At 34.8% G+C, this 26,413-nt stretch overlaps 1 protein-coding gene and 3 non-coding genes across 4 annotated transcripts; 2 read left to right on the top strand and 2 right to left on the bottom strand.

Annotated features, from left to right (window-relative positions):
* The first annotated feature begins 304 nt into the window (after positions 1-304).
* Positions 305-25,860, top strand: LOC126054935 (uncharacterized). The gene is made up of 8 exons (XM_064034894.1): positions 305-433; positions 19,703-19,808; positions 20,216-20,518; positions 21,041-21,259; positions 22,760-22,969; positions 23,310-23,393; positions 23,935-24,020; positions 24,336-25,860. The coding sequence occupies exons 2-8, from the start codon at positions 19,710-19,712 to the stop codon at positions 24,469-24,471; spliced, it is 1,137 nt and encodes a 378-aa protein (XP_063890964.1). The 5' UTR covers positions 305-433; positions 19,703-19,709; the 3' UTR covers positions 24,472-25,860.
* Positions 18,980-19,051, top strand: Trnat-cgu (transfer RNA threonine (anticodon CGU)). The gene has a single exon. It is a non-coding gene; the product is annotated as a tRNA-Thr (tRNA).
* Positions 19,883-19,964, bottom strand: Trnas-aga (transfer RNA serine (anticodon AGA)). The gene has a single exon. It is a non-coding gene; the product is annotated as a tRNA-Ser (tRNA).
* Trnat-cgu (transfer RNA threonine (anticodon CGU)) lies at positions 20,570-20,641 on the bottom strand. Its single transcript has one exon. It is a non-coding gene; the product is annotated as a tRNA-Thr (tRNA).
* Positions 25,861-26,413: the final 553 nt, after the last annotated feature.

Raw genomic sequence — 26,413 nt, forward strand, 5'->3', positions numbered from 1 at the left:
ACCTACGTAAAAAAAATATTTCAATTATAGCCATAGGTATTGATCATCAGTGAAAAACAGAAAAGTACTTTTATGCCAAGACATCTTTATGTCCTTGTTTGCCGTTCGACAACCGTTATCATTCTAGGCGTAACCTTTTCCTACAGAAAGCTTATTAGCTTTTATCCAAACCCACCTCACCACCTCACTTGCTCGAAACGTATTGGACCTTCTTTGAACATTTGTTTTTTGGATCTCGTTACAGTAAAGTTCTCAGCATTAACCAGCAGTGTGTCCCCACAAGAAAGCTAGTATAAAACGAGTACGGGTTGATGTTTCGCGTATACTCGCTCCCCACAAGGTCAAGTGCGAGCGTCCGAGTCATTGCTCTTCGCGTGCGCATCGCATAGTTGCGCCGGCGCAGCTATTAGTGCGCAGTGTTCCACGGAGCGCGGTGAGTCAAGCAGCTTACAAATTATATTTATAGATTTAGATAACTGAGTTATTTAATAGATTTTTCTTTTGTGATAAATAATTATTAAGTCATCAGACAAATGTCCGAGATACAGATACGGGGAAAAATATCTAGCATGAGCTTTTTACGAGCGTTTTCATCCTAATAATCTTTAAATGGTTTGTTATTGTTTGAAAATAAAAAATAAATATAACAATTAACTTAGACAAGACTACTATTTTTTAACAAAATATTTGATTACTTTTTCTACCTATATTTATGACAAAGAGACGAATTTACATATCTCTTTTGTGACATAATCTTTACCTTATTAATTGCATAATGTTGCAAGGCTGCAGACCAACCAAAGAATAAGTCATCTAAAAAAGCTCTAAGCTTTCCAAAGTTTATGCATTTGCATAAACTGAATAAATATTTCAAAACATTCCGCAAAGCAACTCCATCGTGTAGTCTTAATTAAATAAAACCTCTATCGCTAAAGCTCTATGGTGACGCGCATAAAAACTTTTTTGTTTTACCGAATAAAATAAATCCTCTTTGCTACTCGATCTTACATTCAAGATGGCACCATTAATTGAAAACCCTTCGGTTAATCCCAGAGGTATTCTATGAAGTTTATTGGACCTTTATTTAGATTTTATTGTAGTCGGCAGTGTCTAGCTAGATTTATTGAGGTTGACATGCAATAAAATGGCCGGCTTTGAGTCAAACGCATAAAGGAATTAACACTGACTTGAATTAGCTTTGGCTTTAATGTCTTCTGTTTTAGCTACTAACTTAAATAATTGAGGACTAAAACTAGAGATAGCAGTGTACAATTATTTTTATATTATTATATTACCATTTTTTATTATGACTGAAAGATTCTATTTATTTAGTCAAGTACGAACGATTTAATTATTTACTTAAGTAGGTCCTTAATAAACTGGCATGTTTCTCATACCTTATCAGACTTATATAATTTAAATTTAGGAAAACTTATGACTTTTATAATTACTTCTTAAAAACTCTTTTCACCCCATCTTATATTTTTAAAAGACGGTCTTTTAAATTTAAAACACTCGTCTTCCAGGCACTAGTATACGTCACAATCCAGCTTCCAAAGTGCGTTGAGCTCGTAGAATTATTCGCACTATTTATAGAATGAAAAATGCTGGCAACAAGTAAACACGTCTTCCAGGTTATATACGAAGTGTCCTACTAAAAGTTGAGTTATGTATAAAAGCAGTGGCGGCCCTAGGGGTGTGCGAACTGTGCCATCGCACAGGGCCTCGCGCTTGGGGGGGCCTCGCGCTACAACCAATATATATCTGGTCCAAGAAAAAATATGTGCATTTTTTCTTTATTTCTAATTCATTCTGCGTTTACTTTTTGAGTCATCAATTTTACAAAAAGTTGGAACACCAAAGTAACAAAACCAACTGGCTCTCGATTCAGTCACGGATTCTTTTTATTTGTGCTTAATTCCGAGTTTAATTTGAGAGTCCTTAAACAAACAATTTAAAAAAATTCGCGCTCGCTACGCTCGCGGTTATTCACTTGACAGTGCCTTTCCTTCTAACTTAATTAGAGTACTTTTATGTCCCAGAACTTAAAATTTTCGCGCTCGCTACGCTCGCGACTTCCGCTTGCAATGTTGTTTGTTATACAAGTTTGGGTGCTTTAGTGACCCAAAGCTAAAAAATTTTTGGGCTCGCTACGCTCGCGGATACTTTACTTTCCGCTTGTTTTGTATTTTTCATCCTTTTTTAGTCGAACCTAGAAGGTAGTGCCACTTTTAAATCCTTATATTAACAAGAAAATAACTCCTAGTTTCCGTATGAACTTTCTTATTTACGACGTTCGAACTACTCAAGTCACAATCTTTCAATACATATGGGGCGCTTGGGTCATGATTGCACCCGGGCGCTACAAGAGCTAGAGACGGCCCTGAATCAGTTATACGAAGAGCTGAATAATTATATTAGAAAATAATTTAACTGAAATTTATCCCACTACCGAAATAGTCTTGAGAATTCGAATAATAAAATAATAAGATCGAAAAAGCAGTTTTTCGAGGCTTAAAATTATTAAAACATGTTTAAGGAATTCGATGACACAAGATCGGCTTTGAGCCCCTGCTATTCTTTCGATCGAAAATGACTGACTGACTGAATGACATGATTATTCTGCTTTAATTAAAGATTTTAGTCTTAAGAAAAGTCGCAAGCATCAGATCATTTTAATATTTGTTAATTTTGTGATTCTTTAAATATAAACGTAGTATTTTATGTAGTAAAAATAAAATTTTATGAATTTGTTTAACTTGAGCATTTCTCCTCAAACATGACGTTTGGCTTAATCAAAACACCAGCTTACTCTCGCAACACATACTTTTCACGTAGGACAAAGGGCCTCGCATAGACCTGCCGCACGTAGCCTCGCAATGGCTAGGGCCGCCGCTGTATAAAAGTTACGTTTATACATGCAAACTTGATTCTAGGGAATTCATGCCGAAATTCGAGAACAAAAATAGTTTTTTCGTATTTTTTACAACATTTTTCTGTGTGTTTGGTTAAGTTTTTGTTTATTTGCATTATTATGAGTCCTAAAGCACTGTTTTCTTGTAATATTAATTCGATTTCCAGCAAAGAGCCACGAACTTTTCGTAAAACGTGTTTTTAGAAAAATCCTTTACCTTGGAGGTAAAGCACGGACTGAAAAAATTTGTTTAATTTAATTATATTTTTTTGAAAACTTAATTTTTTCTCATAATAGACTGCCCCACTCTATTATTTACTTTATCTAAGACGCCGAAGCTATGCAATTAAATCCTGTGATTAAAATCTTTAGCCGCGGCGATGCAAAACTATTTATACTTAATATCTCAATTAACAGAAGAATAAGTAGTGCTAAAGCACGACTGTTATGAAATTGCAATATTTTTAACAGTGACTTTTTATTTTAAAAAATACATCAAAGATAGGTATTTAGATTCGTATGACAGGCATAGGTAATATACCCATAGATGTTCCTATGTATGAGTGATTTTCATAATTAACTTGTAGGTAAGTGCATTTTGTTTAGTAATTAATTTGTTTTACTAAAGAGAAACCTTTCTTACTCATTTTCAAAATACACAAAATATTTTTTCCTTTTCGAACAAAACACAAAAATAAATAAAGATAGACATGTCATTAGGTACCACTAGTTACGTGTATTATAATTATTATAATACTACTTACTAGCTACCTTTGTAATCTATCTTACCTATACTTGCTCTATTACACATGTGTTGGGCATATGTACATACATACATGAAACATTTATCCTGATCATATCACGGAACTACTTATATTTTTATCATCCTATTTCATAAATGCAACCTGTATGTAATATTATCTCGTAAAAAAATATGTTCTCGCCAGCTATAACCATTATAACATAGTACGTAATTATTTTACACGATCAAGAACCTGGGAACTTTGATACCATCTATATTTTTTTCTAAATAGCCTTTCAGAAAAGCTAGGAACACGCCAGGTATGTTATTTTCCACGGTTGGCTGGTTTGAGATAGTATCAGCTGTTATTTAAGTTAATAACAACATAATTTCTATTAAAAGCTTGAGCCAATTGAAATGCAATTGATGTCAGCTTTTAGTATGTAGTATGTACCTATAGCTTTTATATACCTCATTTCATACTATGTTGGGGTCGGATCCAGTCTATGCTATGTATGTAGCTGAATACCAGTGCTTTACAAGGAGCGACTGCCCTATCTGACCCCCTCAACCCAGTTACCCGGGCAACCCAATACCACTTGGTTAGACTGGTGTCAGACTTACTGACTTCTGACTACCCGTAACGACTGCCAAGGATGTTCAATGACAGCCAGTATAGCTTTTATATACCTACCTACTTACAATTTAACTGGGGCAGCCCAAGTTGCTTTGAGAAGGTCAGACAGGCAGACGCTACATGTAACATCGATTATGAAAAATTAGAAATTATAGAATAGCCATGTATAGCACGATTGCAATTAAAGCACAAAAGCTGAACAGTAATTAATATAAAAAAAAAACATAACTGTATTCTTAAACCCACAAGTCACGTTTCCAACAAGTTAGTGCAAAGCTATGGTTCTTCATTTCTTTAATTCACGCATTCAATCTAAGGTTTAGAGTATTTAAGCAACCGGAGCCGCCGTGAGCCACAGTCTCTAACAAATTCTGCCATTTTAAGCGCGGGGAGCAAGTGAAGGCATCAGTATGTGCCAAGCAATGCTCGAGTCGGCTTCCAGTCTAACTGGATACAATTAGTACCAGTACTTTACATGGGGCGGCGGCCTCCTCAACCCAGTAACCTAGGCAACCCGATATCCCTTAAACTTCTACCCGTAACGACTGCCAAAGATAAAAGCAAATAATAAAAGCTCTCTCATGCATTTTTGACGCACGCGTACAACAAATACTATCTTAAAATTGAAGCACACATGTACATACGAGTATGACAGACTGTCTAGTACCTTTGACAGAAGAGAAAACCCTGCAATAGCGTCTCCAGTTGTTTAACCACTCTTAGCTCTAAGGGTACATTTACACTGGCCGGAAGCCGACGCAGGTAATTACGTAATTTTTTATCCGACATCTTCAATTAAGTCGATGCTAATCTAAAGGTACCGTTGTTTCATTGCTAAAAAACAACGGCTAACGACTTATAACATGACTGGTTTGAAGACAGCACTTAAGAGTAAATTTTTTGTCCTGTAAGTAGATATTGTACGAGCTCTTGAAAGTGAGTTTGGATGTTAGAGTTGCTAATTTTTAAGCACCTAATTGAAGCCATAAGAAGGTGAAGTTACAAGACTTAGAGCACCGACAAACGTCGAACTTTTAGTCGGCCGTTAGTTTGTTGGGCTCATAAATTAGTAGTACGTACCTACATTAAAAAGATCAGGTATTTAACAAATAACAAATCGACGTTTCGGGTTTACAGTACAGGTACTCTAAACTAGGGGTTTCTCTGAAATCAAGCTTTTTCTCATAAAATACTATTTTAAAAACCTTGTTAACGGTTTTTTTTTTAATTCACACGTTTCGACAAAAACAATAGTTGACTCAAAAACCAAACAATTCACTTTTTCTATTCTTACAGTAAATTTTAAGACATTCCCATTTTCTTCAGTAGGTATTGTTTTCAAACTTTTTTATCACGAATACAAAAAATAAAACGAGCTAAAGTAACAAAGCACGCCATTTTCTGAATTAATCAGTCATTCAATTTTCTGCTAGATTAAGTCGTATTGAATCATTTGCACTTTGAATTGCATACTGTATTATATATGCAGTGGTATAAAAAAACTTTTCGATACAAAAACATTTGAGTATATCACATGACACAGAAAGACTAGGTATATCTTCTGGCAGTACGGTAAGTACCTTCGGCAATATCTGTCTTGGCCTAAACTATTTGACAATTCAGTTTGAAGGTAATCGGAAACCCCTTCAACTTTTCAGGCGGTCACTACACGTTCAAATCAAACAACCGGGCGAAAAGAAAAATCTTGCGGAGGATTTTCCATACGAATTGTGTGTATTTTCCGCATGTTCTGTAAACTAAACAAATGTTATGTGCAATAAAACTTATAACTGTTTTAATCTTGCCATGATGAAAACCAATTTATTTTCATAATCATTTACTGTTCTTCCTGTTATGTAATTTATAGGAACTAATTTATTTCACGGCGTTTCCTACGTATAATATGCATAAAGTTATAGCTTTTCATAAAATAGAAATAGATTTAGGCCCCCCACAGACTGCAAACTTTTAGTAACCCATTAGTTTTATCGGGCTCATTATTATCAGTATGGAAATGCATACCAGTGCGCACACTACTATAGCGATGTATCTGCTGGTATATAAAATGTGCAAATAAATCAAAGGAATAATGATTTATAATATTACGGAAAAATTAAACTCAGCTTTGCACATAACGGGTGCCAAGTTTGAATGAGCTACGCTATAACTTAACGGTTGAAATCATTTCAGTCGCACCTACTTACCGTTTCCTGTGCGAATAAGTAAATATTAAACTGTACTTTGCATAATATATATAAATTAAGTAACACTGTAGAAAAACAAAGGATTCATTCAACCAGTGAGAATTTGTTGTGAATTCGTATTTACAAAGTATAAAATTGACGGAATCATCCTAGAAAGCAAAATATTTTCTGAATAGAATAAACGAACCAAGTTTATTATGCAAAGCCAATTAAATCACGAGGTATGGGTAACATTCAAAAAATACTCTTGAATATAGAAAAAAAAAGCAGGGAAAAAGATTTCACAAAACTTTTATAAAACAAAACTAACTAAATATTTAACATAACTGTATTCGCAACTTTAATTACTCGGATCGAATCTGACGATCGATAAAATTCAATGAAAATGAACCGTTACGTCCATAACTCCATATGGTTTCCGAACAAATATTATGGTACCTTTCACTCGATAATGGTCATTCATCATAATTTCGCCATTCCATTCGTACAAAGAGATTGGTAGTATATATGTTTATTGTCTTTGGATTCGTACTATAATTCCTACTCTGAACTTTACTGAACGGGCTAGTTATTAGGTAGGTACTGTATAATGACCTTTGCAAATGTTTATAGCTTTTGTTTCTGAGAAAGGCACGTTGTTAATTCTTACTGCCGACTGAAACTGCCGATCGCACATGTCGCGATTGCGTGAAGTCGGCCACAGCTGCACTACTGGTTTGTAACTGCCTCGTTGGTCTAGCTGTCGCAAGCGCGGCTGCTGAGCTAGGTCTCGGGTTCGATTCGAATTTCCAGGTCGGGCCGAAATCGTTTCGTGAATTTTAAAAACTTTCACAGAGCAGCTCGGAGCCTAAAAGTTGGTGATTGATTCACCCGTGCATCGGAAAGCACGTAAATATCGGTCCTACGCCTGATCTCTCTCCGGTCGTGTCGGATTGCCGTCCCGTCGGGTTATGAGAGTGAAGGAATAGTGAGTGCACCTGTATCTGCGCAAATATTTCGTTTGTCTTGTTTGTATGTATTTTAAATGTCAGATATTTGAGAGCGACTGCACATGCTGCTGCCGCTTCGATCCAAAACAGATGGCAGTTGCAGTCGGCAGCTAACATTATAAACGTACCTTTTGAGGAGCTCGTCACTAACGGCCGATCTCAATAACGTACTTACCTTTAACCATCTGTTACATTGCCGATCTTTAGTAGCTACAACCGCATTTGTGCGTTTCAATAAACTAAAGATAGATAGGAATATCAACCTTTACTTTGATCCACATATGGGAGGGCTTACCGCTTACCATAGTTAAGTGGATCCATAGAAAAAAAATAAAGAGCGTCTCAATAACATTTTGACCGTTAACTTTAGTTTGTTTTTGTTACTGTCAGTTAAAAATTTGCTATCTCCCGAAATCGGGCGATTCACTGCTGGTTTACGTAGTAATTACAACTTATTTCATAATGAAATGGATTTGTTCACTGATGAAAGTGATAATGAGATGTATGAAGCTGGTGTATTTGATTCTGCGACACCTGCAGTATCTGGTGAATGCAGAGTATACAGTCGCATTTACTATAAAAGTGAATTTTCTGACTCGGAATTTACATTTAGATTTAGATTAAATAAAAGTAGTGTAAATGAGTTATTAGTAAAAATTTTACCAAAGGCGAATGGCAGGCTTGTATGGGACTTATAAAATGTCGTGTTTTGGGAAATTTTTAAAATTGTAAATTCTTAGATTTTTAGAACTTGGGAAGTAAAAGTTATAAGCAGTTTTGTTTTTTAAGGTTATGTACTACAGTGTATCCATGTAGGTTGTTTTACCTTGGTACATAAACATATTAAACACTGTTATGGTAATAAAATAAATGTTCTACCTAGCTTGTCTCTTAATTAACAGCGAATAACTGAACAGAGACTGAAAGATTTTCGCTACCTGTCAATAAAATAATAGCCAATACAAAAAAATATTGATGGTGAAAATAATTTATATAATTAAATTGTTAATTATTAAGATAGTATGCAATAATTATTCATTTTAAGGTATAACACGTAATTGGTTAATAATATGTACCTACTGTTATTTCTATTTTTAAATAATTATTTATCATTTCGAGCCTCGAATTACTTGAATCTTTTAATTGGTATAATTAATTAATCCGGCGTTCTAAAAATACAACACTAACATGAAAATAAATGGCTTAGTAGCCTTAATAATTTGTACAAATTCTATAACTGAACAATAAAAAGAAATATGCGGTACGAAATCTGCCGTTCTCCTTTATAAAATTGTTGCACACTACGTACTTTTTTTTTTTTTTTTACTCGAAACAATTCAAAACAGATGCGACTGCGAGCGAGCGCGGGAATTTGACCTTTTTTGCATTTTTTGTGAGGGAAGGGACCTATCTATCTTTAACTGTAGATAACGTTACGGAAATTTTGTTATTGAGACGGCAGTTATTGATAGATCAAAAGTAATAGTAAAACTCTGGTAGCTAACCGAGTTTAACTCTTGGTAGAGTATTGAGATCGGCCGTAACTCACAGTTTATGCACGGTTCGATCGATCGATCATAACATTAATGGGTGATAAAGTTCCTCCGAAAGAATTATTCCATGCTTTTCAGTATTGACAGCTAATATCATTTTTACCACATTTTCGAAAGAAGATATGCAAATGCGTAACACAGCATAATCGCACTCACGTAAAAGCAACGTTTCAATATCAACAGTGCACCCGTCATCGCAAGTAGTGCCGCCGACCTACAGAACTCCTAAACAAACACCATCAACTTGCGTGTTACTCTGTACCTCTTATGGTGTAAGTAGAAAAAGTTATGCTTCCAAACAACGTTGGTAACGGTAATGGAGCAGCTCATTGTTGGTTTGTTGCACGCTGTTACCGTTACGGACTTGCTCATATTATACCAGATGACTTATGGGAAATTTAAGGCGTGAACAGTATATCTTGTTACTTTTACTTAATAACCGTTTATTCTCTTACCGGGTGTTACAGCCTTTTCAATCTGGCGGCTTTTCCTCCCGAATACGGGCGCGGTGTCGCAGTTGTCAATTGTTTGCAAGCGACACCGTCCGTACGATTTGGGCGATGATGCTCGGAAAATCCGGCAGTGTAAAAAGGCTGTTACGGTGTTCGGTATTACGTGACACAATGAAATAATTAATATTCTTAAATTAGCAAGTCTTGAATGGCTGTGCCAAAACGAAACGGCTGTTGAAGACGTAACTAGAGTAAGAAGTATGACATAACTTCTGGCAAAATGCCGTGACGATTTGTCAAAGGCTTCATGTAAAACTCCAGTGAGCGCACTGAAGTTTTTTCAACCAGTATTAAATTATGCCTGATGCTGAATTATTTATGTAACTGTACACAAATAATATCCTAACCTAATTACTAGGCACGTTTGCATCATATTTTAATACCTACCTAATTGCATACTGGCAGTACAGCTAGCAATATTATTTACAGTACAAAAGGCATAAACCTACTTAATGATTTACTAGATCATTACTCTGAAACTCATAATAACGATAACTGTGTTCTGTTCATGTATTAAATTATTAAAGCATCATCACGACTCGATTAAGATCCCGATTCTATTATTTATTAGTTTTATTAGCAAAGCTGAAGGCTCAATAAAATTTTATTTATTAGTGGTACCGTATTGTTTCAGTTTGTGCTTGTAAATGATTATTCTAACTAAACTTCTTTAACTATAGGCACTAATGTTATAAAATTAAAGAGTTTGTTTATTTTATTGTTTTTTTTGAAGGCGCCAATCATAGCCAGCCACTATTGGACTTAAAATTAAGGTAAAGCCTTTTATTTCCAGGTGGTATTAAAAGTTTAAACTTCTTTCAATATATTTTATTTTACAATCATTACATCTATTACAAGTGTTAGTTCATATAGCATAATATCTATGTTAGTATAATTTTTTCCTTCTTTATTTAATCCTAGTATATGTAGTTTTTTTTTCACTAAGGTATTAGGTACGTAATTAATGGAATAATAAAACTGTTAACTAGTTATTTAGCAAGTATTCTCTTCTCTGTACTTAAGTGTCCATAGAATTTAGTATTGTACTGTTCCCTATAAGTGAGGACTTGTTATTGGCTCTCAGGTTAACTTACAGTTCCTTGTCTGTGTTTTTTAGCTGTTAGTCCTCCATACTACTTAAATAAATAAATAAATAATGGTTTTAGGGTACATTTTGGCTGACGCGGCTGAAAATGCTGCCAGCCACATTCATGAATAATCATATCGATCTATGTATCAACATCGGCTAGCACGCTTCAACACGCCTACCAAAAAGACGTTTCTATAACTGTTCTTAATATAAAACTCCACGTCCAAAACTATAATTAATAGATATTAAATATAATAAATACATTACTTCATGTTCCTATTTATTATATATAATCACTATTATTTTAACCACACGGTGGGCGGACACTATAATATAGAGTTTAAAATTTTTATCGCCAATTTCTTTACACGACATGCAAAATACAAGGCGCACGCGATCTGAAATACGCTGCGGATATTTAAAACAAAACACATTCAAATCTTCTATAAATATTTTTATAAATGCAATAGTAAAACTGCCTTTCAGTCACGCTTTCACGCCAAAACCGTAGTTTTGTTTTGTTGTTTTCTCAAAAACCTCTCAAAAATCTTTTAATTTGTAGGACTGTAGGACACAGATAATCTAGAGCCTATGAAAGGACAATACGGCTATATTTAATCCCACTGCAGAAAATAGTTCTCTCGGGAAGCACGCAAGAACGGTGCATTTAGTCACGATAATTATATTCTCACGAAACCAAACGCTCAGCAATACTCAATTCATTACATTATCAGCTAAATAAATTTTATTTCAAAGCACATTTTCATGGTACTTAAGTATCTGATTACGTTCAGGTCCTGTAAAGGTCAGACTGCAGTAACTTTATTATAGCTTAAGTAACACCAGTAGCTGTTTAACAAGCTGCTATATCTATTTGTCTTAAAACATTCTAGTACAGTTTGCAAACTTTGCTACTGAACAACTGATCTCTGATACTGAGCACCAGTTCAAGCGGCCCTGGGATGCAAAGGGCTCCAAAAGAATAGAGGGTTTCATTCAGTCATCAAGTTTCTAGCTTCCTTCTGCTCCACCCATAATGTGGCCATTTGATGATTTCCCACTAACTAATGAAAACATGAACCAACCGCCTCTCTGGGCTTAGCAAAGACTTCTTCCAAAATCCGCATCAGCATTATTATATCTCGATAAATTCTTTTAGATCATATATTAGCAACTTTTTATAATATCGAAGAAGTATTGATAATTGCACAACTGCAATTAAAAGCTCATGTATAAATTATAAGCCTCGTTCACTTGTTTTTCTCGTGGTAATAGAAAAGGTTGAAACATGAACACTAATTGATACTTCTCGTTTGAAATAGGAACAAAAAACAGTTGACTATCTAGTTAATTACGAAATGCAAATAAATGCGTTGCAGATAGGATAAGAATCTATCTTGATTGAATCAAATGGCTCAGTTCATCAGATTGCATGTATTAAGTTACTGTTACGAACTATGTTAAACAGATCACTATCATAAAAGTTCTTAGAGTACATAAAACTGAAGTAGAAGATGTTAAAATCACTTAAAGGGGGACCCTTTATTTATTTAAAGATATATTTATTGTAAGCTATAAGTCGTGGTGGCCTAGTGGGCAAAGAACCAACCTCTCGAGTATGAGGGCGCGGGTTCGAATCCAGGTCAGGCAAGTACCAATGCAACTTTTCTAAGTTTGTATGTACTTTCTAAGTATATCTTAGACACCAATGGCTGATAAAAAGGTGAAGGAAAACATCTTGAGGAAACCTGGACTATATAGTCTGAAATCACCAACCCGCATTGAGCAAGCGTGGTGATTAATGCTCAATCCTTCTCCGTGTGAGAGGAGGCCTGTGCCCAGCAGTGGGACGATAAATAGGCTGTAACTATTTATCTCTGAAAAGAGTACCATACGTATAAAAAGCTGAAATTGAAAACCTTCTTTAGCTAAACTTACTTTTTACAAATGGGCTGATTTAGTTGAGTAGTTTGGTAATGACCTCGAGTATCACCGGATCTAGCCACTTATCTAACCAATAATGGAGCAAAAAACTGATCTGTGTTACTAAGAATTGGGCACGAAGCATGATGAACTATATTTAAGACAAGATTGAAGATTGCATTTTATTTAAGTATTTTAAGTTAGCCAGTTGGCAGGATGGGTAACAAACTGGCATTCGACAAAATATGTACATTCGTGTTGACATGTGTGGACAAAACAATAAGTGTTTGCTTGACCGGCTCCAGATCAGTCTTCACAGTCATCATCATCTGCCTAGCCTCTTGCCAACTAGGTATGTTGACGTCGGATTCTAGTCTACTGCCTATCTTTATATTGTTAGCCCTTGGTCCAATCTTTTCGATCTTAAAACATTTATCATCAAAAAGTTATTCAGTGATTTCTTCTATCCACAACAATACAAAATACCAGAATCCTCTAACCACTTAAATACTAGCTACTACTTTCCTTTTCAATAAACTATAATATGTTAAAATTCTGATACTGGTTCAAGACCTAGTTTACAACATAAAACCCGATGTATCCATCAGGTTGCTCCCATAATCGGATGTACTGAGCTGTGAAGCTTCAATAGGGTTTTTTGCGCTGTTTCGAAATTATGGTCCGATCGGTGAGAACATCAAATTGGAGCGAATGATTGTATGAGGCCCCATAGACAGTAGGTACATGGGTACTGTAAATTATAGGTCTTGATAGTCTCGATCTTCGTGATCTCGTTAAATAAGATTTTCCTTATGAGGTTGCGTTTCGGAATTTTTGCTAACGAGGATTAAATTGGGATTTGTAAAAATGTGTTTGATTGTGTGTGTTGGGTTTTTTTGGTGGTCCTTTTTCTGATAATGGCTTACTTTACATACTTTTTGCGCGGTTTAACCGGCGTCCAAAATATTATAAACTTATGCCAAAATATTATTCCTGAAGTATAAGCTACATGAAAAATGAAAACTTCTTACTCATTGTGACGCAAAATGAAGCATCCTTAATTATAATTTTCCAATCATTGTTTACAGTTACCCCAAAACGAAAAAAAAGAAAATCAATTTACAATTTCTAATTCACCACACCTCACCAAAGACCAAAACTAAATAAGCACATAATTATATTCTTCATAGAACTGAATAAAAAAAGAAAACAAATTACTCCCGTCACAAAATGGGCGTAAGTACAAAATACAACAAAAAGCCGATGATGGTCATCATATTATTTTTTAAATTACACATTGGTGGGGCGAGGGCGTTGACCCCGCGGCCTTGCCCAGGTATGCGCAAACGCCAGCCATCTGCCACTGTACTTGCGTAATGAGCATTTCCACTGGCTCTTGGAGGGATTGGCATTTCACCTACTCGTCGCATCGTAAATGGTGCTAGGCACTTGTGTACTCGTTTGTACGGCGTACCTATGTGTTGAACTATGAACATCAATAAGGTTCCCTTAGAAGGTCTGTGTTTGTTTAAAGAAAGTGTTAATTAAGATTCCACGTAAATAACTGGTGTTATTTTTATTATTCGCAGCCGGCTTTTACACCTTATCACCAAAACCAACCCTAACCTAAAATATTACTTCATTTCTCAATATTTTTTTCACATAAGATGACAAACAGCATAATAATCATATAAGAACTAATATAATAGGAATCAAAATGGTCATATAAAGGTCTCCTTCCTCTTATTCCTTCTATTCTTCTATTTTGGACTTCCTCTTATTGAGTGAGCTGCAGGTTTAATCACCTATCAAGCCCTAGTCATCGTTTCCTCAAGTCAGAAAGACTGACAACCTCTGACGTGGATGGTCACTATTTCAATACACCAAGCCTCAGACCACAGAACACTTATTATGCCTACATAAGCCCTTTCAACCCGCTTGCCTGACCAGCACCAAAGGCTACAAACCAGTTATTCAAAAGGGCTAATCTATTAAGTAATGAGAGGAAAGTGTACGCTGGTCACTTCGATCAGTTAATGTACTAGATAAAGCGATTATCTGAACCGTGATGAAGCGAGGCGAGGGTAACTGTTCATGCGTAGTGGTGTGCAGTAAGTGCATGATAATGTGACCTGGTAAATGTAAAGTGTGGGGAATGTAAGCAAATCGTGGTATAGATATGAGCTAGTTCTTTGAAGCACTGATACCTTTTTGTAATTAGGTTTATTTAGAACAAACTCAGTGTTGAACTCGAACCAATCGACCGAATGTTGAGTCTATCTATAAAAGTCGAGGTAATTACAAAATATGGTCTGTAGGTCAGTGCAGATGGCTTTAAAATTGGAAAAATTAAATTATAGTTTAGTCATCTGAATTTTCTCAAAATTTTAATTTAGGTTATGTGGATACAGTAAAAAGTGCATAAGTATACTTACAAGTTTGCCGTTTATTTTCTCCGTAGAACTTATAGCTTAGTCGGAAATCAATTTTTACCCCTAACTGCGCTCGATTAGAACCCAGTAATTACCAATGCAGTTTGCTAATTCAATTAAATTCCATCGATAAGAACAAATTATCGTCTAGGAATACAAACCGGTTATTCCAACAAGAAGAAATTAATTTAATAAGGTCTTACGGCAAATCCCACTGCTAAGCTATGCGCTTCGATGTCTAGCCGTTAATGGGAAAATGTATATTATGCCCTGAAAATTAATATAACTACATTATGGTTTAATGCAGATCATTAATCACTTTGTGCTGTAAATCTATGATTAAAAGTTAGTCTGTTTCCTTTCTAGATACATTAATTTAGAATACCTTCCTACTTACAGCATTCATTGAACCCAATTTCGGAGTCCAAACTAATCTTGTAACTAGCTTTTTAGCTGCTATGTTGGCACAATTCTCATCGACAGCTATGCGGATCGAAAGATTCGTAATTTTATATACATACCTACTCGAATTCGACGTGTTTTTTTTTTCGATTTCTGCAAATACATCAAAGAATTAATAAGTATAACCCTGTTTCTTACCCCTAATGATTTTCTTTCTAGAGATTTTTACATTAGAACCAAGTAACGTCAAATTCCTATCTCTAATAAGCAAATCCACAGGTACTTTAATGGAATCCGCCGTTAACCAAATGCAAAAAAGCATGTGGGAATGGAATTCAACTGCTCACCCTTGCACGCCTACTTTCAGCTAGAACCAGCTATCCGATAGATCAGATATAAGATGATATCTACCAGATAAGTGGGCTGGCAACTTATCAGCGAGGTGCGACTAACAGTACACTGGCTTATGAAGCTTGCCCCATTGATTTTATGATGTGATAAACTGATAACCATTTTATTTTACTATTTGTATTTATGGCGTTAACTGGGACATTAAAGTTTTGCTCCTTCGATAATTTAAACAAATCATTTGTTCTGGTGTCGTGAAACGTTTATTAGTAAGCATTTCATTGAATTTATTGAGTCTTGTACTGATTTGAATACGGGATACTGCTATGTCATCATTTTTGTTTAACTGCAGGTACCTATAGTTGTTAAGACTCTTTACATATATAGATACGTATAATTTGTGCTATAAAAGTAACATCATCACTGAAAGTATTCACATGACTAAACAACATAAAATGTCTGAAAGAAAGTCGACCCACGACCCCACTGGCGTCGTAACCCAACAAACAACAACCCAATTTTCATTCACAAACCTCTTCAATACCCACCGTACTATACCGTAAACGTCCTCAAACTAATAACTAATACGGTTTAACGGTGATATTCTATTAGCAGCTATAGAAAATTCCCATTAAGAAATCCCATACAAGCCTATAGAACTTTTTTTATGGTGGGAGCGACTCGCAAGTCTAGTCAACCAGGATGTGAGGCTTAACTGTCAACAGTAATGACTTAAGAGATTCTGCTGTCAGTAATTTTATGTATAGCAACATCAATAAAATATGAAAGAGTAGCGGGAAATTGTGACTCGGTTAATAGTCTGTCAGATAAAGAAATATATGGTTTATTCTTTGTGGAAATGGGGTTTTCAGTTTAATAAGCTTTTCTATTAAAATGTTTTATTAGTTCAGTTTCAGGGACACTTTATTCCCAACTAGGGCTTCATGAAACTTAATATTATGTACACCTTTGTAACCTATGCACACAGATTAAAGAGCTTTGACTTTGACTTTGAACTATATCTATACTAATATTATAAAGCTGAAGAGTTTGTTTTTTTGTTTGAACGCGCTAATCTCCGAAACTACTGGTCCAATTTGAAAAATTCTTTCAGTATTCGATAGCCCATTTATCGAGGAAGGCTATACTATATATAGGCTACTTTTTATCCGGGTTCGTGCAGAGGTTCCCACGGGATGCGGGTGAAACCGCTGGCAGAAGCTAGTAACGATATACAACTTTTTTCAAAATTTAACATTACCAATGCAAAAAAAAATCTTTATTAAAAATTGGTCAGTAGTGTATCTAATTGTTATTTGGCGCAAACTTTACCTAAAACACATTCTCCATTTATATTTACTAAATCTTTGTAGGTAAATAAACACAGTTAACATATATACACAGTAAATCGTTTAACACATAACTGTTGTATTGTTTAAGCGTTAAATGAGATAGCATTTGTATCAATTTTCTCGACCGATGCGGTTGAAATGGTTGAATCCATTGCTCGTGAATGTTTACATATCACCGCAAATGGTTTGCTTGAGATAAAAGCTAGTACGTTTTATTGCACCTGATAGTTATACTGAATAGTCTAGTAACTAGTTCATAGATATAGGAATATGGGTTATGGATTTGAAGATAACCACAGTCTGGTCTTATTGGGCTGTCTTGCTTTAGATTTGGTTTTAAGTTTGAAGACTTAACAGTGCAGTAAAAAAGGGGACATACTGACGATGATAATTTAAGTTTTGCAATAGGGTATTTTAGTCTAGATGAGAAAAAAATTAAAAGTGTATTACAATGATTGTTTAGAGGAAAAGCAATCGGGAAATGTTAGTTTCACTTCGTAAGGTACATAAATATATTTTTTATTGCAGTTTAAAGTTTTTAGGTTTTTTTTATCTGTCTTTGAACACTACGAAATGTCGCCGCCATGCTAATGACGTCATTACGGTAGTAAACAACTTTTAACCAAGTGTTTCTCATATTTATATCCACTGGTACTTGAATCCATAATTTGTCTGGTGTTTTTACACTAGTGTTCTCACATTCAGAAACAACACACCAACGATACGGAGCATATATTACTCATTATTAAAATTTTCAATACATATCAAAATATGTATTACTGACAGCTGTAGTTTGCTTACTAACGTAATGACGTCATGACCAAAAAACAATCATGGCGTCCGTTGTGTGCCGCGTTTTCGCGAAATACGCGCGAAATTTAAAATTATGATAAAACAATTAATTTATATTCGTAAATAACGTGAGAAAAAAAATTATTTTTAATTTTTTAGAGATATATTAAGACTAAAGAATTTATTTAAGATATATTTCAAAAATGCATGTAATACCCTATTATACGCTTTTCTTAAATCGTTTGAGAATAGATGCATCTGCTATCGAATAATCTGAGATTCCCAAGAATTGGGTCAATAATCATTGCTAAGGTATCTAGGTTCATCTATTTAAGTATTACACTAGGACAAAATTCCCACTCATTATGTATTTTGCGAAGCATTGGAGATAAATATTAGAAACATAATCAAAAAATAAGAAACAAAACGGTATATTTGTTATTCTCGCCTTAAAATTAGCTTCAATCAACATTCTTAATAGACTTAATTGGCTTTTAACAACAGTTTACATCTGCACACTTAAGTTAACGGTAATAACTTAAGCTCCGGCTATGTTAACGAACAAGTAAGCGACGGATTTATTAACTTAACGCCTACGCGCTGTGTAAGTACCAAGTGAGGCATGAGTAGCTAGCCAAGTTAGGAATAAGTAAGTGAGAAATGGGGTTAAGAGACTTCGCATTTCGAAAGAGTTATCATTGAAATAGTTGTATTTGTTTCTCTAGAACTGCATGTGTGTTGCTTCCACGGAACCTAGAGGAACGGTAGTCTCAGATGGAGACGGCCGTACCGCACTTACTTTTCTCGAATTTTAAATGCAAGGGTAACTTCGTCTGTCGCGTAATTACACCAAAACTACTGAATGGATTCAAATGTTTGGTAGACAGATAGTCTAAAGAGTATGAGAAAGGACTTTACTAGAAGCTACTTTTTATGCATATGTCCCACCGACCAATAGTTTCCTCGAGATGTAGGTGGAACCAATATATGTATGTAATAACGAAATATTCAAAATGAACACCCTTTATTTGAAAAGGGGTTAGATACTGATTCCTGTAGCGACCCAGCTACTATACGATCAGAGTCATCGCCTCTTTAGCTCAGTGGTAGAGCACTGGTCTCGTAAACCAGGGGTCGTGAGTTCAATCCTCACAGGAGGCATTACTAAATAATTCTTATATTTTGACCTAACAGTTCATTACGACTATTACGAGAGTATGTCAATAATACTAGGTACTTGATACCTAAATTCTATAAAACTGCCCCCAAGATTAGATTGTTTTACTTATAAATTCACACTGACCTAATTTGGATAATTATTTTGCTAGTTTTCGAATAGGTAGGTAGGTTAAAAGTTGATAAACTCCAAACTGTGAAAAATAAAAATGGTATTTCTGTAAATTATCGTTATTTATTTGAAAAAGAAAACATTTCGTCGGGGATAGTGCAAATCCGCGTAACTAGCATTGGATAATACCGCGTATCTGCAATAGATCTAGTTTAACATGTTTTAAGTAGGTTAAAACTTACTCATAAAATTCTTATTTTAACAGATAATGGGCTCATTTTTTAATATTAAGTAATTATTTACCGTAATAAAACCCGTATTTGCCGTAATTATATACCGTGTATAAAAAAAATATCAAGTTTTAACCTTCCCCTGAAATCCCCTGTAAAACTAGATCTATTGCAGATACGCGGTATTATTCAATGCTACATAGTTATACGCGGATTTGCATTATCCCCGACGATTTGCACAATTTTTTTAAGCAGGTAAATAAATAAAATTAAGCTTGTTTTCTTTGTTAACAGGTACAAAATGAAGACCCAAATATTGCTAGGTTTCCTAATCTGGGCATCTGCCCAGGCCTTAGACAGTGGGGACAACAAATTCATGAAGGATTATGCTATGTTAAAGGTAAATCATTTTTGATTTACAGAAAAAAATACATAATCGAAAAGATATTAAAAAATTACATGACAAAAAGAGTTCGCAGACGGTAGGATTCGAACCTACGCTCCCAGAGGGAATCTGATTTCTAGTCAGACGCCTTAACCGCTCGGCCACGTCTGCTCTTGGCATCTTTTCTAAATTGTATTTCAAGTCATTGTAGTGTCCTAATTAATGTTTTTATTTAATTTAGATCATTTTTTTACTTTATTCCATGCACTTTTTACTTCTTCATACGTTCTGTATTTATTAACGCAAATTTCAATAACTTTTTCTCAAAACTGCTTAAAGTAAATATGTGTGTATTATACATAATTCAAGAAAATATAAAATAAATATATTATCTCGTATATTAAAATGATTATCTTTTACAGATCTACGAAAGCTGCTTCGGCACACAGCTTTTGAAACAAATAACCAAAGAGTTAAAAGACGCTTACGCAAAATGTTCAACAGCGCCACCTATGAAGGAACCGTTGAACTCGCACATACCGCCGCTATTCCTCAGTAAGCTACCGCCCGGGTTTTCCATGGACCCGAACTCGCAAACCATCACCAAGCCGCTAGATGGCGCTGCTCACAATAAAGACGAAGAAATTAATATTCAAGATCAAGGACCTCCACCACAAAAACAAACAATGGGTGGAGTTTTAACTTTCAGACCTCATGGAGTAAATGTAGGTGATTTAAAAATTAATAAATAGCAAAATACTATTCTTAGTGATTATTGCCTCCTGTGAGGATTGAACTCACGACCCCTGGTTTACGAGACCAGTGCTCTACCACTGAGCTAAAGAGGCCTTGAGAGAGGTCGCGAAATTTTGTATCTTATGTGAAAATATCAATGAAATCATTGTTATAATTTATTTTGTTTAAAATTGGACAAATATCATTAGCAATGCCACATACGACTCACTCAGACCCAACAAAAAACCACTGGGAGGCAAATAATGAAGTTACATTATTATTCTAATCAATGAATGGAAGTGTTAGTTTGATTAAAATTACCATATTAGGTATCATGTACATAAAATTACCGATCACCGAGTACCAGTGTTTTACATGGAGGGACGGCCTTTCAGACTTTGCATACCTTAATAAGACTGGTTGTCACACTTCCTAGCTTCTGATTACCCATTACAACTACTAACTATGTATTTTCAAGTGACGGCTTAATTTTACCACTATTTTTTTCGCAGGGTCCATTCCCCCAGCCCCAGCCCGCGATCCCGCCATACGTGATCCCGGCCCAGTTCCGGCCTTACAGCGCGAACCCTTACTACCAGATGCCATACAGCTCACCAGTGTTCTTCCCGCCTAATATGCCAGGATACAACCCTTACTTCGCAGCTCAGCAGCAGTACCAACAGCCTTTCTTCCAACAACAACAACCTTTCTTTGGGAATAATCGGATGTCTGTGAGTATTTTTTTACATAATTATACCTAACTAGCCGTTTTCCCGCGGTTTCAGCTACTGCCCGCACCGGGATAAAATATAGCCTGTTACTCGCAGATAATATAGCTTTCTAATGGTGAAAGAATATTTAAAATCGGTCCAGTAGTTTTTGAGTTTATCCATTACAACCAAACAAACAAACGAAGTTTTCCTCTATATAATATTAGTAGGTAAGTAGGTATAGATAACTTATTTTCTAGGTATAATAAAAATAATTGTAAATACAAGTCTTCAAAATACTCCTCATCGCTGCCACCCGGGAGCGTACCCAAGAGGCTTTAGGTACTTACTAAAAAATCGGCTTAAGACTTTACCGGCCGTTTCAATCGCGTCTTGAATTTCCTGTAACTCCGTATTGTCAGCTTTAGGCACACCAAATTTTATCAATTTTGTAACCATTTGCAATTGTACACATATCAAACACTTAGGTACTCACGGACTCTGGGCTTTATAGTAAGAGAACACTGATTACTAAGCACTTCATAATTTGGCAAAATGTACATTTTACAAATTGTGCAAAATCACAAATTTTTAGGTTACCTGCCTACCTATATTTTTTATGATAGTCCGTGACTTTTTCGCTTTGCGATTCACAGTAAGTGACTAACGAATGAACTATTAAAAATTTACCTACAATAGAAAGCATTGTATTATAATATAGCTAAGTGAAGTTCACGCATGTTTTAAAGTCTAATTTCCTTACAAATTAACATGAATAATTTTGGATAATTTACTTACTGAATTTTTGTATTTCACGAACTAAAGTCTTATAATATTGATCCGGATAACACTGCTAAGTATGGAGTGCGATTTCCATTCCATTGTACATACATTTTCAGAAATAAACAAATTATTTATTTCAAAACATCATACCTTAGAAATTTAGTTCACTTCGTGTTCCACATTTACATTGAGATTCCTTCATATTAAACCAGTTAATCAAATAACATACATACATCAAGATACATAATTCTTAACCTTACATAAGGATATACAGAGTGTGTCGTTCACAATCACATTAAATCTTATCACATATACTTTATGATATTCTATGGCGAATTGTAAAAAAAATATCCTAATCCATTCAGTGGTTTAGCCACAGGAGTCATTTCTCGTTTTTCTTCTTTACAACATCATGTGTAAAGCAGAGATAAAGTTAGGAGTATCGAATGTTTTGATCAGTTGACAGCTGTCAGTTTTCAAGGGAGAGTTTCAGTTGTTTGTAATGACTGACTTTTATATGGTGTTCTAATTTTCGCACATTTTTATTCTATTTACTTTGTTTGAAAAAATCATTTTTTTATTTTTACGTATTTTTCTTTTTCCATTGTGTTAATCGACATATAATAAGCAGTATATTAACGCATTTCATTTAATGTGATTATGAACGACACACCCCATATTAGAAGGACTTTTTAGATCCCGATGTTCTTCTAAACCTATCTCCCATTTCTCCCACAGCGTCACCTCGGCCTGCGGGCCCGACTAGGCCTGAACGCCAGGGCCCAATCCGGTCAGAACGTGACCTGCGTGATGCAGGAGCTTGGCTACATCGACAGCAACATGGAGCCCAACTACGAGCAGATTACTCAGAGGATCAACAATCTCCCAGTGTCGAGTGAGCTGAAGGGCGACATACAAGAAGGCCTGCAGTTCTGTCAGAAGTTCTCGGTAAACATTTAATTATTTTTTACTGAGGTTGGAGGTAGTATTAGACTCTCCTCTCCGTTTTCCACCCTTTACTGTTAAAGGCCCAAATTACTTGTTCAAATTATTCTGCAACCCAAATTATGTTTTTTTCTTAAAACAACACTCTACTTTGAAAATAGGACATGAAAATTCATCGTAAACAGATGTTTGATGACAAAATAGATGTCAAAACTGGCGTTTATGTATATTGTCGGTGAATTTGTGCATTAATAATACTGACACAGAATTAGGTCACACATAAAAAAACATCATCCACCGAAATATCGACGTGATAAAATTGCCCAAACCACCTTTGTTTCAGCAATGCGTGCCTGAAGACAAGCGTGACATCGTGCCGCGCCCACAGGAGCAGATCAGAGCTATCTTCTTCTTCCGCTGCTACAAGGTACGATTACTTTCAACGCCTTCTGTTTTACTTTACTTTCTTCCTTTCAGAAGTATTAGACCCCTCCGACGATTATTCTACATTTTGAACTTTTGTTCTGTACTTACCTTACTTTTTTCATGGATCATTAAAATGGGTCCTTCTGCAGTGGGAATCAGTAACAGACTTTCACTGAACCTTTGTTTTGCCCTTAACGTGGTATTTATTTATTTATTTATTTATTTATTTGAGGTTAACCAACAACTGTTTACACCTTAACATTAACAGCACAAGATGTATGTTATCCTACACTTGTGTAACAATTAATTATAGGTTAACACCGCTTGTACAAATATTGTGGTAAATATAATATGTACAATATTAAAAACTGATTACATGATAATTACAATGGATTAAAAAAAAATACAATAATAATAATTAGAATTACAAGTTACAAAAGATTACAAAAGATACATTAATAAATTAACTGGTATATTAAATTAATTAGAAATTACATACTTTTACATTACGTGGTATTAATAGATTGGTATGATTGTTTCAGCACAAGAAACTGGAGGCGTGCATTATGAAGGACATCAATGAGCATTTCAACAAGGAGTACATGTTCGACTCTGACACCGATTTCGCGTAAGTTTACTCTTTCACGCAAAAACTACCTAACGGACTTCGGTGAAACTTTACTTTAATACTAGGCTAATATTAATTAAAAAAAAACGAGAAATAGCTATTTTGCGAATAAGGTACATAGCTAAATTCGCGAACTACTTACATGTAAGATGACCCACTGACCCCCACAATGATATGTATTATTCAAAGACCTAAATGTAGTCTTTTAACGTACCTAAGCTAAAATACCTCAAATATTTCGATTTTTATTTGAACTTATCTCTTTCAACTTCATACAAATATAAAAGTAACATTTATTATTTAAAAAATCCTCAGCCTATCCCGGTCAGCCCGCTCAGTTCGTGACGTGCCCCTCCGAGACCCGAGCCTCGAAGCCTTGGAGGAAATGGAAGTATACCTCTACGACTACCTGAGCGGAGGAGGTGGCTTCGACTTCGACCTGTACATTTAAGACTGAGCCTTAGATTTTAGTCAGTCATTTTTAGCTTGTAAGTGTAGGTGAGATTCCACAAGTAGTAACAAATCGCTAGTAACACATTGAGCGCATATACATAGTTCGAAAATGTTTTGGTGAAACTACAACTTTTTTGTTCGAGAACAAATTAATGTGTGCGAATATGTTGGTGGAATCCCGCCTTAAGGTATTGAAGTAAGATTTTAGATAATAATGCTGTAGAATCATTTCGATAAGATTGATTACTGGAAGGAGAATTTTTAAATAATTGAAGATTTTGGAGTTTTAGTTGAATTTCAGCAAACAACTGATTTTTGTTTGAGAATTAAAGTACTTAGACATTTCTGAATTAGATAATAAACTACAACAAACGTGTTTTAACCAATTTTACAGCTCTTGACAACGGAGATTATTTAAAGTAGTATGGTGCTCAAAAATACTCATTTACTTATTTATTTATCATGATAAAACATTATTTAAGTTATTTAATTTTGAAATTAAAGCTCAATTAGGTTGCCCCTATATACGTAATTTCTAGCGTTGCTAAGTGCATAAGTAATTATTTGTCTATTTCAAAAACTATTTGGGAAATAGTTTTCCGGCACTTGATTTTAAATTAATTTAGTACCTAATACATTTTTAGTTAAATATTCGCCATTGAATGCATTTAATAATAATAATCATAAGTTTCTATTAGATTTAAGATATTATCTCTGGCGTAGGGTAAAAACCGGGGTGTTTGCTGCTCACATAATCAGAATAATTTAATATAACATAAGCATTGGTATAAACAGGCAGGCCTATGTCCAGCAGTGGACTGCGATAGGCTGATGATGATGATTATAATTGGTATAAACTATGTTCAGAATATAATTAATTTTTGCTTGTGACTTTATAATGACTGCTTAGGTATGTACCTAATTAAAAAATATTTCAACTGTCATAAATTTTTATATTAATTTTATAAATCCTCAGGTGTTAAAACAAAGAGAAGTTTAATTTTCATTTCACACATATGCAAAATATCCCTTTTCGGCAGTCGGGTAATAAATTGATATTATGTGGTAGCAAACTAAAGTTCTTGTCGATCAGGCTCGCTAGTTCAAGCCTCAGAGATGACGACTATTCTAGATAATAGGGTAACAGGTACATTTGCTGACCTTTTGTATTTAATTTCATAATTTTATTGTTTTCATCCATTAAAGGCAATTTTTTTTCTCATTTTTTTCAAGGATTAAATGTATTTTTTGATACTCTAAAAAGCACATAATTATATCCGCAAATGAATGATGCATTTACTAGTTTTAAGTGTAGTGCTTAAGTTAGGCTAATTTCAGATTTGAATTGTAAAATCAAAACGTCAACTGATTAAAATAAATAAAAGTAAGGTAAAACTATTTTTTTAATTCAACTCCCTTTAAAATACTTACAAAAAAGGTAACAAACGTCTTTTCTTATACTTATCATAAAAAAAAAACATTGAACTGAACTGCAAAAGGGACATCAAATAGTAATACGTTGACATTTAATTCGAGCTGTCATCTATTTTTTCCGCATTTTGAGTCCGACACGGCCAGTTATGAACTGACGTACAAAAAGATTATTGTATAAATATTATATGTACTGAAAGGGCACGCGTGCTGGCCAAAGTACAAAGGGCAGCTAAAGGTGACTGTCTATCAAATATCGAGCAGACATGCACAATAATAATTTTCTTGTCAGTGGCGCGTCAAATTGTGTAAAATTGGCCTTTTAATTTTTGATAATTCGATTTGTGTCATCGATTTTTTAGTTCGCGTGTCATTGGTGATTTTTGTATGTTTGAGAGATGTTAGCATTCTGTTTACTACGCTAGTACCTAAATACCTTCTATAGAAAAAAACTGAATTGTGCATTTTTTTCACAAAAATTGAGACGTGAACAGCCAATTGCATATGCT

The sequence above is a fragment of the Helicoverpa armigera genome, chromosome 5 (genome assembly GCF_030705265.1).
Source record: "Helicoverpa armigera isolate CAAS_96S chromosome 5, ASM3070526v1, whole genome shotgun sequence".
NCBI classification, from domain to species: Eukaryota; Metazoa; Arthropoda; class Insecta; order Lepidoptera; family Noctuidae; genus Helicoverpa; species Helicoverpa armigera.